Here is a 16,537-nt window from a genome sequence, read left to right as displayed (position 1 = left end):
TTATGGAAGACCACAAGGGCAATATTGTTAACGTTATGAATACTACATAGTATAAAACAAAGTAAATTTATGTTTATACACGGATGCTATAGGCTAATCATGTGTGATATTGATAATACACATGCCAACCCTTTTCAGCATTCCCTGTAACTTAACTTTCATGTCGTTCTTTTTTCCCCTTTGAAAATATTTTAAGCACCTTTTAATATGTTACTATTATGCCTAAAACATCTAAATATTCTCCTTTTGAAAAGGATGGAGATATCTAAGAGATGTGTACGATGTTGCGTATAAAATAAAATAGTGTTTGACTAAAATAATCAGGGCTGCTCGCATTTATAAACACAAGAAACTGAAGATAAATAGAAAATTTGCATTTTTGCAATGGTAATGATGAGAATACGGAACAGAGGTGGGCGCAGGATAAGCACGTGGGAGTTGCCTTTAGAATTGCACGCTGCCAATGGCATGTCTCCATAGTCGCAAAAAAAATTAGCTCTCTATCATCATATTCTCCTTAGAAATAACAAAGCAAGATTTTCTGCAAATAAAAATTCCCTGCTTTTCCTTATACGGTTCGAAGTTTTCGATGAATGATTGGCAGTTTCTGTATTGGGAGAGTATCCACATGCTCCTCCTACCTTAGCTTCTAACTAGCCCTCCTTATCTGTGCTCTCAACCATTCCTTATTTTATTTGTGAAATGTTTGGTGGTGTGGATTTGGTTATATGATTTTTACAAGAACTAAAAAAAAATTACACTGTAATAGTGTGTATTATGTTTCACTATAAATTTGTTTGTTTTGCATAATACATGGTTGTGAATATGCCAAGCTGGTGTGCTGTGTATTTATTTTACTGCATAACCTTGTAATCTAACTGATATACTGTGTAGGAGTGTGACAGGTCTGAGGCTGAATTTGATGAGGTTTCATTGCCCTCATACCCTTTTATTTAAAATGTCAAAATCATTCATGGGGATAACTATTTGACTGAAAGGACATAACTTAGGCGTGTTTGATCTTCAGTGTTTCTTTCAAGCCATATATGTCATCTATCCTATCCAACCTATTTAAACTACTATATATTATTTTTGCTCTCACATAAGCCCCTTGGTTTTCCTTTCCCCTTGGAACTTCTACACCTTCTCTCCTCCAAGGAAATTCTATCTTTTTTATTATTTCTCTTTTTATATTTCTGAGAGTTCTGAAGTATTCTTGAGGACTCTGACACCCTGTATGGTCTGCCGGCTCAGTATTCAGTGTTCCACTTGGGCTTACTCAGCGGGAAAATCTATTCCTTGCTTTGGTATTTGTTAAAACTCACTAGTATTTCTCAATCTGTTAGTTGCACTTATGCGTTGTTCGGGGTGCTTCTGTGAGTGAATTATGCAAGTAGCTACTTAGAACTAGTACATGATTTTGGTGATAAGAAACTGAAAGCCATGAAATTCATGAAACTGGGATCTCGTCCTGATACATTCTACACTTCAGAAGCAGTGAGGTAAGACATTAGTTAACTCGTCTATTTTATTCTTTCTTCTTAGATGGTTTTTATTTTCTGGTCAGTAACAGTATATACCTTTCCTTCGTATGCAGGTCTGTCTCTTCTGAAGTTTCCAGCGACCTCTTGATTCAAGTGAAGGGAAGTAGATATCTCCTTCACAAGGTATGTGAAATAGTTCATGGAAGAAATTGTTCAAAGTTGTTTTTTTTTATTTTTTATGTTTTACTGATTCTGAAGTTCACGGTGATGTTTTTCAGTTTCCCTTGCTATCCAAATGTTTGAGACTACAAAAGTTATGTTCAGAATCTCCCGATTCTTCTTCTCAGCACCAAATAGTGCGGCTCCCTGATTTCCCAGGTGGGGTGGAGGCATTTGAGTTGTGTGCTAAGTTCTGCTATGGAATCACCATCACTCTGAGCCCTTACAACATTGTGGCTGCACGATGTGGTGCTGAGTATCTTCAGATGACGGAGGAGGTTGAGAAGGGAAACCTAGTTCAGAAGCTTGAGGTTTTCTTCAACTCATGCATTCTACGTGGGTGGAAGGATACTATTGTAAGTCTTCAGACCACAAAAGCTTTACCTATTTGGTCAGAGGACTTGGGAATTACCAGCAGGTGCATTGAAGCTATAGCAGCAAAAGTGTTGAGCCACCCCTCTAAGGTGAGTTTGTCACATAGTCATTCCAGAAGGGTGAAGGACGATGTGTCTTGCAATGGCACAGAAAGTTTGAGGCACAATAAGTCAGGAAACAAGGGATGGTGGGCTGAAGATTTGGCAGAACTGAGCATAGACCTGTATTGGAGAACCATGATAGCAATCAAATCTGGAGGCAAGATTCCCTCAAATCTCATTGGAGATGCATTGAAAATCTATGCATCTAGGTGGCTTCCAAATATTACCAGCAATGGAGAACATCTCAAGAAGCAAGCAGTTTCTGACTCAGAATGGGACTCGGTTGGTGAAATAGCTTCAAAGCATCGTCTGCTTTTGGAATCAGTGGTGAGCTTGCTTCCAGCTGGGAAAGGTGCTGTTTCTTGTGGCTTTCTTTTGAAGCTTTTGAAGGCATCTAACATTCTTAATGCTTCTTCATCTTCGAAGATGGAATTAGCAAGAAGGATAGGGCTTCAATTGGAGGAAGCCACAGTGAATGATCTTTTGATACCTTCACTGTCTTACGCAGATGATACAGTGTATGATGTTGAGTTGGTGATGACCATATTGGAACAGTTTATGTCACAAGGGCAGAGTCCCCCAACTAGCCCTGCGAGATCTAGGATGGCCTTTGAAAGAAGGAGGTCTCGTTCAGCAGAGAATATTAACTTGGAATTTCAAGAGAGTAGGAGGTCCTCTTCAGCATCTCACAGTTCAAAATTGAAGGTGGCAAAGCTTGTGGATAGGTATCTTCAAGAAGTTGCCAGAGATGCGAATTTTCAGTTGTCCAAATTCATAGCTCTTGCCGAGATTATACCAGATTTTGCAAGACATGATCATGATGATCTCTACAGGGCTATTGACATTTATCTGAAGGTAAAACATTAGAAAAAAAAAAGTTCCTGTTGTGTTTTCCAATTTACCACATTATATATTTTATATACCATGATAAAAATAAGTGGCTAAGAATTAGTAAAAAACAGTGGCTGGGAAAATATTTCGTTTTCACATTTTAGGATGTGGGGCAGAATTAGTGGATAACCAACTTTCTTGACCTCAAAATCTTGTCTTATTCAAAATTTATTGGCGGTTAGGTGTAGACTGACCCACCAGAAATTTGGCCTCACTGTATTCACATTCTGACTGATATGATGCAGTATGTATTCAGGTGTTGTAATTTCATTTGCTGAAAGCAAGAGAAAATTGCCTTCTGTGGTAGAGTTAGATCATATTACTGAGTACTAGGTCCAAATAGATAAGGGAGAAGGGGAAAAGGAGATGCATGTTTTTTAGTCCTTCACATAATTTTTTGTCTTCCCTGAGAGTTTTTGACGACCACTTATCCCTTCTTTGCAGTTAGCTAAATTCCACCTCAAACATCTCATTAATGATGTAACATGTCTGGCTGTCAGTTCAGTCAATATAGTACTACTAGAAATTAGGTCATATAAGTAAAATTATTATGTGGGGATGTGTTGTATATTCTATTATCTGAAATTTATGAGTTGTTGAACTGATGATAACAAAACAGGCTCATCCAGAACTCAACAAGAGTGAAAGGAAAAGGTTGTGTAGAATTCTTGACTGCAAAAAGTTGTCTATGGAAGCCTGCATGCATGCAGCACAAAATGAGCTACTTCCCCTACGGCTTGTGGTTCAAGTTCTCTTCTTTGAGCAAGCTCGAGCAGCACAAGCTGGTGGCAAAGTGACTGATTTGCCGACCAATATCAAGGCATTACTCACTGCACATGGTATTGACCCAGCAAAACCTACAGCACCATTAAGCACAACTACAAGTATAAATGCTGAGGACACTTGGAGTGTTTCAAACTTCAAGTCACCAAAGTCAAGGTCCTCAACTCTGAGGATGAAGCTGGCTGAAGATGATGACTTCAATCAAAATGGTTTGACTCACGACGCAATTGGAAGGAATTCTAGATTTAAGGCTATATGTGCTATTCCAACTCAACCCAAAAAAATGCTTAGTAAGTTCTGGTCTACCAATAGAACTGCCACTGAAAAGAATTGAGTGAATTATGTTTAGTTTTGAAGTTGGTAATGGTAAAATTTAGAGGGTAACAGTATACTCTTTTTTGTTTCTGCAAAGCGCCATGTAACTGTAGGAAAATCCAAGAATCAAAATGTGCATTGTTGATGTAACCTATAATAATAAGAAAAGATTTCCCCCAGCACGAGGGGAAATCACTTTGGTAATTCTCATGTCAAAAGCTGGAGTAGGAATCTTAGGTGTCAGTGACAAATCGTGGGGCCAATGGCGCTGTTCTTGTCTACAAATCTGCAACATCTGTCTCTTGTCATTTGCTGTAGCTCCTTGGTCCTGACATTGTTGACAAATTTTTTCATATTTTCATGTGCTCATTATATTTGTCTTATATATTTATTTCTATCCACACTGATAATCTCGGCTTTATTGAATTGATACCCAATTATGAACAAGATTTGAAGTGTTGTGGCACGTAATAAGTAAGGTTCAACGTGTATTTGTTGTGCTTTTTTTTAGTTGGAAGAGATCTGTCATTCATCACCATGCTGTAAAATAAATATACTTTAATTCTTGCAATATAAAATAATGTGCAATAGAAAGTCCGACCCAAAAAGTTGGTCAAATAAACCAGAAAGCATAAGATCTACCCATGAAAAAGATATGCTTGCTTCAAAGAAGCATGAATAACACGAACAGCTGAATACTAATTGGAGTATTTATACATAAGACAGCAAATGGTGTTAGGTATTTTATACGGGTAAAGTATAGTTTCCGACATTATTTATATGTATTAACTATCCAAAGCAAAAAAACAGCATAGGGCAAATAAGGGTGTTCCATTTAAAGAAAAATTGTTCTATGTGTAATTGAACCCAAGAAGTGTTGATTCCTGGACTTTCCTTAATTTCTCAAAAGTATTGTAAGGTGTTCAGTTGACTTCTAAGTTGGTATGGATCCACTCATGAAGGTCATTTTCATTCTCTCTTGTAGTCAGGTTTTAAATGATTATCAACAATTTGGTTTTGTACAATCGTTAGAATGAACCCTTCTTTGTATTCACAAACTGAAACTGACATCTTTAACTGTTTGGGTGGCTATAACTACAAAATAAGACCACTTTCATGTTTCTTAAAATCCTAAAGCATACATAGAATAGAAGAATCAAATATTGGCGTCCTGGTAATGAATGTCGTCATCATCATTGCTGCAATCATGGTCATCGTGTAATTTACCTAGGTCATGACCAACTATTGCATCAGTTTTTTCTCAATAACCGATCAATGTTACTACTTATCATTGACGAAATTTTGCTTTGGATTCCCTTATGATTTTTCCTGCTTCAATGGCTCTAATTACAATTCAATCATTAGTCAACAAAGTCTTCGCATCAACCCCAACCACCATGATGCAATCTCCTATTTCCTAAAGGATTCGTTCTTCACTGTTTCCATTATTATTAGAAGACGAAGATTGGAAGATAAAATTATTATACAAGATTACTGATTTATAATAACGTTATGTGAGCTTTTTGTTTTGATGCTCCATAACATTGTTACCTTCCCAGTGGTTACAACTCAAATCATAATCATATTAGTAAATTTCGTCATCAGGATACAATTTGCAAGCATTCTTCTCAAACAACACTTACAGAAAGAATCTGTCAAATTTCATTTTCAACATTCAATTTCACTGAGCGATACTTGTGAATGATGTATATAGCCCCCTATGAATTTTGGAATAATCCCCACCTATTACCTAATCATAGATTCTCACGTCCATTCCAAGTCCACTTAAATTCTTCTCCACAAAATCATAGAATTTGTTTCGAAACATAATAACAATGAAATCTAAGTACAATTTTCTTTCGGATTGATTGATTCCGATCCAAAATCTTAAACAATTTATTTATGAGTTTTTTTTTTATATATATTACTCAATTTTTTTATTTGTATTTAAATTTAAGACTTAAAGTCAGACTTAAATTCCAAATATGAAAAAACAAGTTTTCTTCTTTTCTTCTTCTTCTCAAGTTATGCAGATTAACTCCATCAACGCCCAACAAGCTCGTTGTTTTTAGACTTAGTAATATATGCCTTCTTTTTTCAACCACCGGGGACATGAAATCATATCAACTTTCCCTATTCAATTATCTTACCCTTTCTTTTATCTATGTAGGTTTCATTTAATCATTCTCTAATAAAAGAAAGAAAAGAATAAAATAAGAATCCATGCGAAGGGTCCCAACATTGGAGTTGGTGCTTTCTTTCGTTTCATGAGGAACTGTATTTGCAATTTATTGTATCATATCATATGCTCTATATGCCATAGATAGGATGCCATCAAAACCATCTCATTCTATTTGCTATATATGATGACAAATGGTAACATCAATGTGTCATACAATAAAAATGTTAGGTTTTTAAGGAGGGGATTTCAATGGGAAGATACAACACCAATGAGACTTGAGCCCAACTAGATAAGACACTGACACCACTTTCAACCCAAAACCTTAATAAATTTATGGGTCTTTATTTTTATATAGTGCTCTACTTTTTCATTTTTGGTCAATGTGGGACTTAGACTCTTCCTAACAATCTCCCCCTCAAGAGTGAGTCCCTTCAACCACATTGGTACATTCTCCCTCCAGCGGAAGCATTCCCAACCACGAATACTCTTTTTCTGTCCTTTTCTGTACCGCCATTCTTCTTAGCGGGACACACTTATTTGGAACCCTTTCGATACTAAGACCATACTGCACTAGTCTGAGCCAGTTTTAACTATCGGCTCTGATACCACTTGTTCGGATTTTAAGGAGGAATATCACTAGAGAGATACAACACCAATGAGACCTGAGCCTAACCTCGTAAGTACCAATTATTTGTTAATACTTTTCCAGATTAATATGTTCCTTCAAACACCAATTCGAAACTTAAATAGTAGTTTGTTGAGAAACAATTATTAAAGACAAACTTAGTCATGAAAAATTTCTCTAACTTCAACCACAACACAACCAATTTGTCACTCATAAAAATTTCATCTAAGAGAGACAAAAGAATTAGGAAATCAGTTTTCTCTCTGAAATTTTCATAATTGACTCAATCATATGAGTCATGTTCCTTCAACAAAGCAAGAATCTTGATGCGTCACATATTGAAATGATTTTTCCCATAAAATCCTAACTTGATTGGGTTAGTGATATTTTCTAGCGTCTTCTTTAAGATTTTCTTTGCAACAAAGGACTTATCTTGATAAGGGATAAACTACTTACGAATGAGGAATATATATAAATCGGAGCTCTAGTATAACTTTATTGGGTATCAAAGATCCTGGAACTTGCAAACAAGAAATATGTTCAACATTTGGCAATCTTGATAATTATTTTTAATTAACATGCATTCTTACTCTTGATAAAGATGTCTTAGTTAAAAGAAATATTGGTCATTAGAATTTATTTAATTAAATGATTACTTTCTTAGTTTGTCTATATTATTTTGAAAGACAGATAGATTATGCAAAGAAATTACATAGTTATTAAAAGTAATTGAAATTTGCACACACATGACTTTACTTACTTTTCTTTCATTTTTATTTCTTTATTTAATCTTACTAACGGGAAAACAAGTATTCTGGACCCAAATATGTATACACTTGGATCCATTCAATTTCAAGTAAGGGTTGCTTCCTCCTGCACCCCATGTTCTCCACCTGCATCTCATAGTCCTCGAAATACCTTTTATACCCTTATGAAAAAGTATAAAGTTCGAGTTTATTTCTTTTGTTGTGAATAGTGGGCCTCTGACTACTTCTCTTCTAACCCAACTAATAAGCCCATAAGTTCAAACCCAATCCACCTTATTATCGCAGTTCTTCTTGTATCAGAAGTTCAACGCCTATTGTCCAATTTCACATGATTTTCTTATCATTATAAACAATTTATTATAAATTTATGAACAGATGTCAAATTAATTTTTAATCAACGTGATGAAGAACTATATAATGTTAATAGGTCGATTACGTTGAAAAAGTGTCCTTTTTTATTGTACAAATTTATTACTAAAGAAAATATTAAAATCCATTTCTGAAAATTTTGATTGACTGCATTTGTCTTTTAGAACATTAGAAATCCTACTTTCATTCTTCACAAAAATATCAATCAAATTAGTTCTTCATTGTACAATAACTAATTTCATGAAAATTTTCAACTTTTCATAAACTAACGTGAAAATGTGGTAGTGAGTGTTTAAGCAAGAAAATAAAAGTATTAAGTATAAAAATAAAAAGGTTAAATATGTTTTTGTCTCCTAACTTTCAGTGAATTTTGAAATTAGTACATTTTGAAATTTTGGACCAATTTAATCATTCATATTTCAAAATACGTGGATTTAGTTCTTTTAATCAAATTTTGTTAAATTTATTTGTGTTTGATGATAGTATTTGACTTAACATTAAAGCAAAAATGTGTCAAACATTATAAACAACTCAAATACAATATTGAAATGCATACAAAACATCAAATAAACCTAACAAAATTTGATTAAAAGGACTAAATTCACGTATTTCAAAAGATGAAGGACTAAATTGGTCCAAAGTTTTGAAATGGACTAATTTCAAAATTCCCTAAAAGTTAAGGGACAAAAACATATGTAAGTTAAGATGTGTAATATACTAAAGTTGAGACAAATAAATAAATAATTAATCAAAAGTAACTTTTAATATATTAGCTACTTGTTGATTACTAATAGCTTGGTTGGTGGTTAATAATACAAGAGCTTTTGATTAATTACATTTAATAATTGCATTTGCATGACAATTTTTGTAATTTGAATTTTATGTAACTTGAAAACAAAGCAAAGGAAGTTTGATGAGAACCTAATGAACTGAAAAGTTTGTGAAAGTACGTTGCCAGCATAACATTGTTACCCATATATCAAGCACAATTTAATGTCCATTAAAAATATTCTCTTATGTTAGTAGCTTCTACTTCAATGGACCATCTTATTACAATAGCATTTTTAAGAACAATCTTTATATCTATCATGTTATGAATGAAACAGAGCCACCTAATGGATTAATTCAGTCCACAACTCAATTACCATTTTCCAAATAACATTTTATTGTTTTAAAATGGAAACATTTGGCCATTTTACTTCACAAAATTCTTTATTTTTATCATATTCATAACTTAATTTATACTTTGCTTTTATGACATGTTATTTGAAGTGCCAGAAAATTTATTTATAATAAAAAAAGTAAATGAAATGAAAATTTGATTAAAATTATGTATTTTTAAAATAAAATAAATCTCTATGTTAAAATGAGAGAAGAAAAATACGTATCAAGTAAAATATATAGAAGTCGTAGATCAACATTCATTAGTTTGTATGAATATTCAAACACAAAAGGATCTGAATTTCTTATATATCTTATATTTTTCCTAGGTTATTTGTATTAGCCTGTATTTTGTTTATCTTTCTCGCCCATTTTACAAAATTAAATAGGTTAAATTTATATAACTTTTTATTTTACTTTTTTTTTCTTTCATTATTTTTCATTCACTTTTAGACAACAAAATCCAAATTATAAGACTTTGTATATTAATATCGTATCTGTATTATTATCCGTTTTGAAGACTAATTTAATATTACAGTTTTTTTCTTAGAAGACAACTTAAAAAGTGAAGGTAAAACAAATATTTAAATTGTCATCGTTCTTAACATACATACATGTGGAACTATTTGTGATGTATTGGAATACATCCTTTTAAAATAAATAGTTAGATATTTATAAAGTAAGTCTTAAGTAGAGATATATATTTAATATCTTTAAATATGAAATTAATATATATTAATATATATGTTCCATGCATAAAAAGTATTATGGATATTTCTTATATCCTTTTCTCCCGATATCACACATCATCTATCCAAAATATTAGAGGCTTTATATATATTAAGCTTCTATTCTACAATTTAGCGACATGATGATGGAATAGAGGATGTATCTCTAACTTACTTTCAAAATAACTAAACATTTAAACATCTTTCCCAGATCACTTTTTCAATTCTTTTAATTGTAAACTAAATATCAATCTCTAGTTAAAGAAAACAGGTAATGAAACGAAAACTGCATTTTATTATTAGTTGACAAAAGTGTAACCTCCCCTAAAACTGTAGCTATCATAGGATACAACTATAAATATTATATATATGAAGATAATGCATGTGAAATCAAAAAGTTTATATTTAGGTTGTTTTTTCTTTTTTTTCTTAGGAATGATTTGTGGACGAGAGAGAAAGAAATCGGAAGAATAGGAGGATTTTATTTTAAGAGATTCAAATGTGATTTTAGAATGGATTAGAGAGTAAAATTTAAAAAAGTTTATGAATAAATTAACTTATGTGATATATTAAAGAAAACTTTTAATAGATAAAAATTTAGGTTACCAAAATGTACCTCTTGTTGTAGGTTATATAAAATTATAAATAAATAATTTAGAATTATTTTTATAAATTTTATTCAATGATAAAAATTATAAAAAAATTATTTAAAAATAAATAAATAATATAACATATTTTGTATGAAAATAAATTTAATATGTAAGGTGAAAATTAAGTAAATATTATAAGGGTAACATGATAAATACAAAAAGGATAAATTAGTCATTTAACATTCGTCATTCTTCAATCTCACCAAAACTATATAAGAATGTCACTTACCACGAATCATACTAATTCTCCCTTCTTTTCTATACCCAAAAATAATAAGTCAATCACCATTTAATATTTGTTTCTCATTCTTCTTGAATAATGAATTTAGCAAAAAAAAAAACACCATCTTAATCTCACGTATCATCTCATGATTAAATATAAGTATTTTCTGAAATATTTTTAAAAACTTTGTGACAAGAATATGATATTTAATATATCTTAATTTGAAAATCAAAATATATTAAAAAAATAAAAAATAAAAACAGATTTTAATTTTAATATAAGTTTTAAAAATTAACTATATAAAATAACACAAGTTAAATTATTTTCCTTCAATATTAAAAATTGTTAAATGTTTATCAAACTAAAATTTATAACAAACTAAAAAAAAGACATACTGTAACATACCATTTAAATAATAACATAATTAAATGAAATCTTACACCGAATACTATAAAGAGTAAGTTGCGAAGTATATGGTCACTCCTTACAGTTATCCAAGTACTTAAAAGGAAATACTAAAGTTTACTACAATGCCTACAACTCAAAAGGAGTAAGAGATAGCCAGTATTCGAAATAAAGCCTTAGGGACAATACAATATACGAGCCTTAGTCCTAAAGAAAAGTCCAAATAAAACATGAAGTTCAGCCAAGTAGACTATGCAGCGGAATCATCTCTCCCTTGTTAACCACGAGTACCTCTCGCATCTACTCCCATCAATAAATTGATGATCATCGCAAAGGTATAAGAACAACATACAAGGCAATCAAACAAGCAAAGGGTAAGCTAGAGCCAAAAAGATTTTATCATGCAATCAGATATACTTTCACAGTCCAATATACACACATCATCCAAGCATATTATGACCTTCAAGTCAATATACTAAGACTCGACTCATCTTGATACATATAACCTGGTCGGATTCAATGAATGCTTGCACTTGTGGTAAATACCTCTGTTCACCCCCGAGCTGCTCACCCCTGAGCTATGTGTTACAAGTGTTACAATAAATCAATCCCCCACACAAGGTTAGCCCTTAATGAGTTTCAGGCCTCCTGCTACTCTCACCACAAGAGTCAGTCCGCTCTAAGTGAGACTAACTGACTCCTTAGAGTGTCAGGATACAATCCTTACCTTGAATCCTTACCAAATTATATAGATGGGACACCCACTAACAGGGGTCGTGGAATTACGTCCCGACCACTAAAGCACGACCCTGAAACTCCACCTAGAGATTTCAAGGAATTACGCACTGACCATGGACCAATCATAATCAAGTAAGTAATATATTCATCATGCATATATATATATATATATATATCCCATGTCAACCTTTATAATCAACCTCTTTTATATTCCAGGTCAAACCCATACCAACTCCTCATACTCCATCCATGAATATAGAATTTTAGCTCATCTCATTACCATGCCACTTTCATAACCAACCATCTCATGTTCATTACATGCCAAGAATTTATCCAGTTCGTCATTCATAACCCATACACCCTCCCACTCATGCATATTTATCCCTTTCATGACATTATTCAATAATCCAATCAATTTCATGCCAAAATCAAACCAACACATCAATCCAATTTCATAACCACAGATTTCCATGCATTTTTCGAGCCTCATATTTTAAATTAGGTAGATCCATTAATCAAACAGTCCACAACTACCAAGCGCAGGAAAATAGCGTGACTTGCAGCGAGTCTCGCTCTAGCCAGACGTCCTTGCTTAGGCGAGACTGCGACAGTGGTCCTGGGAGAGTTTGCAGGCGCTCGCTTAGGCGAGGCCATCTCGCCTTAGCGAGATGGTTTTTCGCTCAAAAATCAGTTCACTCGTCTAAGCGAGTACTCGCACAATACTCTTGGGCGAGTTTCTGCAACTCTCGCCTGGGCGAGATGGGCTCGCCTGGGCGAGAACATCAATTTGCCATCTCCTGCTTCACGTGACAGAAACATACACACATTCCCAACGATAACCAGTTCATTCTTATTTCAAGACAAGCATTTTCCAGGCACAACAATCATAAAACAGAAGTGAAACAACCAACATACGACAAAAAGCAAAGAACCCTAACTTTCCTTACTTGGAATGAGCTAGTACAAGGCCTCGACACCAACAACGGAGTAGCATAACTCAAGGAACAGACTCAGAAGCTGGAAAATAGCGGAACAGTAAAGGAATGGGGTTAATATGGAACCCTAACTAGAAGTACGAAAATATGACTTATAGAGGATACGTAAAGAGCTTGAAAATCACTTACATGAAGTGGAAAAAGAGGTCGAGCTTGAGTAACTTTGACCAAGATTTGGGGTTAAACCCTAGTAAAGAGTTCGCAGCTGCTCTAAGAAGGAATAAGAGAACTGTTTTTCTGAAAATGAGACGAATGAGTGAGGTTAGGACAGATTAGGGTCTTTGACTCTTTATGGATCAATCTTAGGCCCAATGATTTGGACAACCCTTTTAAAATTAGGATAGAATTAAAGTGGCCTAAACGTATAACTTTTATCTATAAATATTATAAAAGTGTATTAATAAAATATTTTTAGATATAAGAAAAAACGTTGCAGCAATTAAAAAAAGAAAAGATTTGTTGTATGCATTATTGTTAGTATAAAAAAGTGTTAAAGTGGGGATATAAAGGCAAGCGTGCATGGGGCTGATAAAGGTAGATCGTATTTCTGAAACCCAGGAGGGAAGAGAACGCATAGCGTAGCATAGCATAGCGTAGCATAGCATAGGGAAATAAAAAGTAGGTCATTATCACACTTATACTTTCCACAAAACCTTTCTATTTCTATTCTCAAACACACACCCGTGCTCTTACCAGTCTCATCCCAAGATTTTTACTATCAAATCTCCATCACTCTACACACTCTACGATATCATTTTTTTCTTCTCTTTCTTTTCAATACTATATTCATAAAATGTATTATTACAGGAATATTTTATAAGTTTGCTCTTCAAATTCTGATGAAAATTAAATTTTATTTTATTTTTTAATTTTAAATTAATTTAGTTTTTTAATTTTATAAATATGTAAATTTAATTTTTTAACTAAATTTTATTAAATTTATTTAATATTTAAAATATATTTTATTATTATATTTTATTTTTTTACACCATTTAACATATTTTTGTTTAACATATTTTTATTTCAGTATTAGTATTTTTATTTTAATGTTAAACGCAATTTAGATGTTAAATAAATTTAAAAAATTTAATTTAAAAAGTTTTAAAAGAAACTAATATCAATATTTGCTTAAAAATAAAAACATATTTAATTATATTTTAATCATATTTGATATCATGTATCGGGGACTCAGATTATGGATAAGATTGGATTCGATCAATTTTTTTATAAAAATAAATGAGTTTATTTGTTTCAACGGAGATGGGAAGAAAGGAAAAAAAGGTGAATAGGTTTTAGTATTTTATTCTTATTTTTTGCTTTTTTTTTATTCTTAAAATGATGTTTTCTTTTTCATGAGTTACGGTGCCTGGCTGAAAGTAAAAGAATAATAATGAAATGCAGATTTTGGCAGATAAGAGATTGAAGCAGTGACGACAAAACAGTGGCGACGGCAGAATGCGGAGCTTTTTGTTCGGTTCTGATAAAGCTATCACAAATGAAGAGATACATAGCATGCACATTTTTGGATGACCAAGAGGTATATGCAATAAAGCTACCAACAAAATGTTTAATTAAACTCTTAGTTTTCATTTTATACTTTTTCCAATCTTTCTTCTTCACCTTTTACCAAACACAATCATAATAATATTTAAGAGACATGATCTAATTATACACTACAAAACTTATTATCACAATAAAACTTTCATCTTATTTATGATGTTATCGTTATTATAGGTCTTAGTTTCTAATAAGACTTATTTATCGTAATTTAAGAAGTCCTTCCAAAAACACTTCTTACTTTATTGTCACATAATATGTGACTAAAATTCAATGCTTGTTGTATATTCCTATTATGATTATGATTACCAAACCAAATCATTATACTTTTGAACTATGGAAGTAAACAAACTTATAAATGATCATATGAAACACAATCCTCTCACCTATATAAGGTAAATTTGAAAAAAAAAAGTAACATAATTGAATTTTTAAAAAATATATTTTCTCATGTTTAACTTTAGTGAGGAGATGAATATAAGTTCTTTCGATCTGAGTCACGGACGAAGAGAATTCATTTACAAAGCGGGTCAGTAAAAAAATTCCAACATTTGTTACTAGTATTATTAATTATGTATACTACAAGGTTGAATATTTATCTTATATTGAATATGATTTTGAAGTGATACATAGTGGATTTGGAATTTTAACATCAATTATGAAAATAGTCGATAAAAAAAATTAACTTTGATATTTGTTTGAAAATTCTCGATTTATAAAATTTTAAAACCCGTCTCTGATAGATAATAATAAAATGTGGAATTTAAAACACTCATGAAAAATTAAACTATAAATCAATAATTTATTATTTAAACAATGAAACATAAGTTTATATATATATATATATATATTAAGAATTTTACTGTCCATTTTTAATATCTTTTATGATTTATAAATATTGTATATGAATATTGTTAATAAAGTTACCTTTTAATTTTAAGAATTTATAATATAATGTTTTAGTGTGAGTATTATAAGAAAACGGCATATTATCAATAGTCTCAATGCGTCAGTAACTTATACAAACTCGTCGGTAGAAAAATCGAGTTTATTATTAGAATATTAATCAGCAAATTTTAATAACGAATGATAAAATTCATCGTTAATCATAGATAATCACAAATATATCCATAAATATCTAAAAGTAAATTTATCGAGTTTCATACTTTTTTCTTTTTTTTCTTTACCTTCTTTTTCCTCTCTCCCTTACAGGGTTGTCTTCGTCCCTTCCTCTGGTAGTAATTTCTACTGGCTGTTGTTTTTGTTATTTTGTTTTTTTTTTCTGTTTTCTTATTCATGCGTCATTTTGTAGATTATATTTGTTTTAAGATTTTTATTAGAATACAATATTTTCGTTTTTTTCCCAGGAGGTTCGTGTATCATTCTAATATGGTATTAAAAGAAATTTCTTCCGTTTTGCTTAATTTTCTATGCTTTGTTCTTTAGCTTTCAAAAGTTTTTGTTCCTCTTTTTCCATGGTTTCTTCTCTCTCACTTTTTTCTTTTTGTCATGCAATCCAAAGATCTAAGTCAAGACTTTATCCACTCCCCTCTTTTACTTTTGGACGGTGGTAGTATGACATTAATATTACCGATTGTCACTTTATTTAAATAATAATATTTTATTAAGAGAAGTTGGTATCAAATGATAGTTATGATAGTTATTTGGGAATGTTGGTGTAGAAAATAACTTTTTTCTTTATTCTTTTACATTATTTTTTATAGTTCTGATCTTATTCTTTAAAAAGAAGCTCAACGTGAAATTGTTATTAATTCTTCTTCTTCTAATACTACCTCAGATAATTTAGTTTTTTATGTTACTTATTAATCCAAATATTAATTTGATAGTAGTGAGTACCTGTTGTAAATATTGAAAAGTTGGTCGAGGAGTAGCTGAATTTCAAGTAAAATAATATAATTAATACATACAACGGCAGATCTTAATTGATCCTTGAGAAAGTCGGCCCGCA

The 16,537-nt window shown here is 31.8% G+C and overlaps 1 protein-coding gene across 1 annotated transcript; it reads left to right on the top strand.

The window, feature by feature from the left end:
• The first annotated feature begins 531 nt into the window (after positions 1-531).
• Positions 532-4,537, top strand: LOC114173633 (BTB/POZ domain-containing protein At1g67900-like). Its single transcript, XM_028058125.1, has 4 exons — positions 532-1,502; positions 1,598-1,667; positions 1,763-3,034; positions 3,690-4,537. Exons 1-4 carry the CDS (start codon positions 1,444-1,446, stop codon positions 4,185-4,187), a joined length of 1,899 nt encoding a protein of 632 aa, XP_027913926.1. The 5' UTR covers positions 532-1,443; the 3' UTR covers positions 4,188-4,537.
• Positions 4,538-16,537: the final 12,000 nt, after the last annotated feature.

Source organism: Vigna unguiculata, chromosome 2 (genome assembly GCF_004118075.2).
Source record: "Vigna unguiculata cultivar IT97K-499-35 chromosome 2, ASM411807v1, whole genome shotgun sequence".
Classification (NCBI taxonomy): domain Eukaryota; kingdom Viridiplantae; phylum Streptophyta; class Magnoliopsida; order Fabales; family Fabaceae; genus Vigna; species Vigna unguiculata.
This window is presented reverse-complemented; position numbering and strand designations above follow the sequence as displayed.

Coding starts and splice junctions, on each gene's coding strand:
- LOC114173633 (XM_028058125.1), top strand. CDS start 1,444: ATGAAATTCATGAAACTGGGATCTCGTCCTGATACATTCTACACTTCA. Junction 1,668..1,762: donor GTAGATATCTCCTTCACAAG/GTATGTGAAATA, acceptor GATGTTTTTCAG/TTTCCCTTGCTATCCAAATG. Junction 3,035..3,689: donor CTATTGACATTTATCTGAAG/GTAAAACATTAG, acceptor ATAACAAAACAG/GCTCATCCAGAACTCAACAA.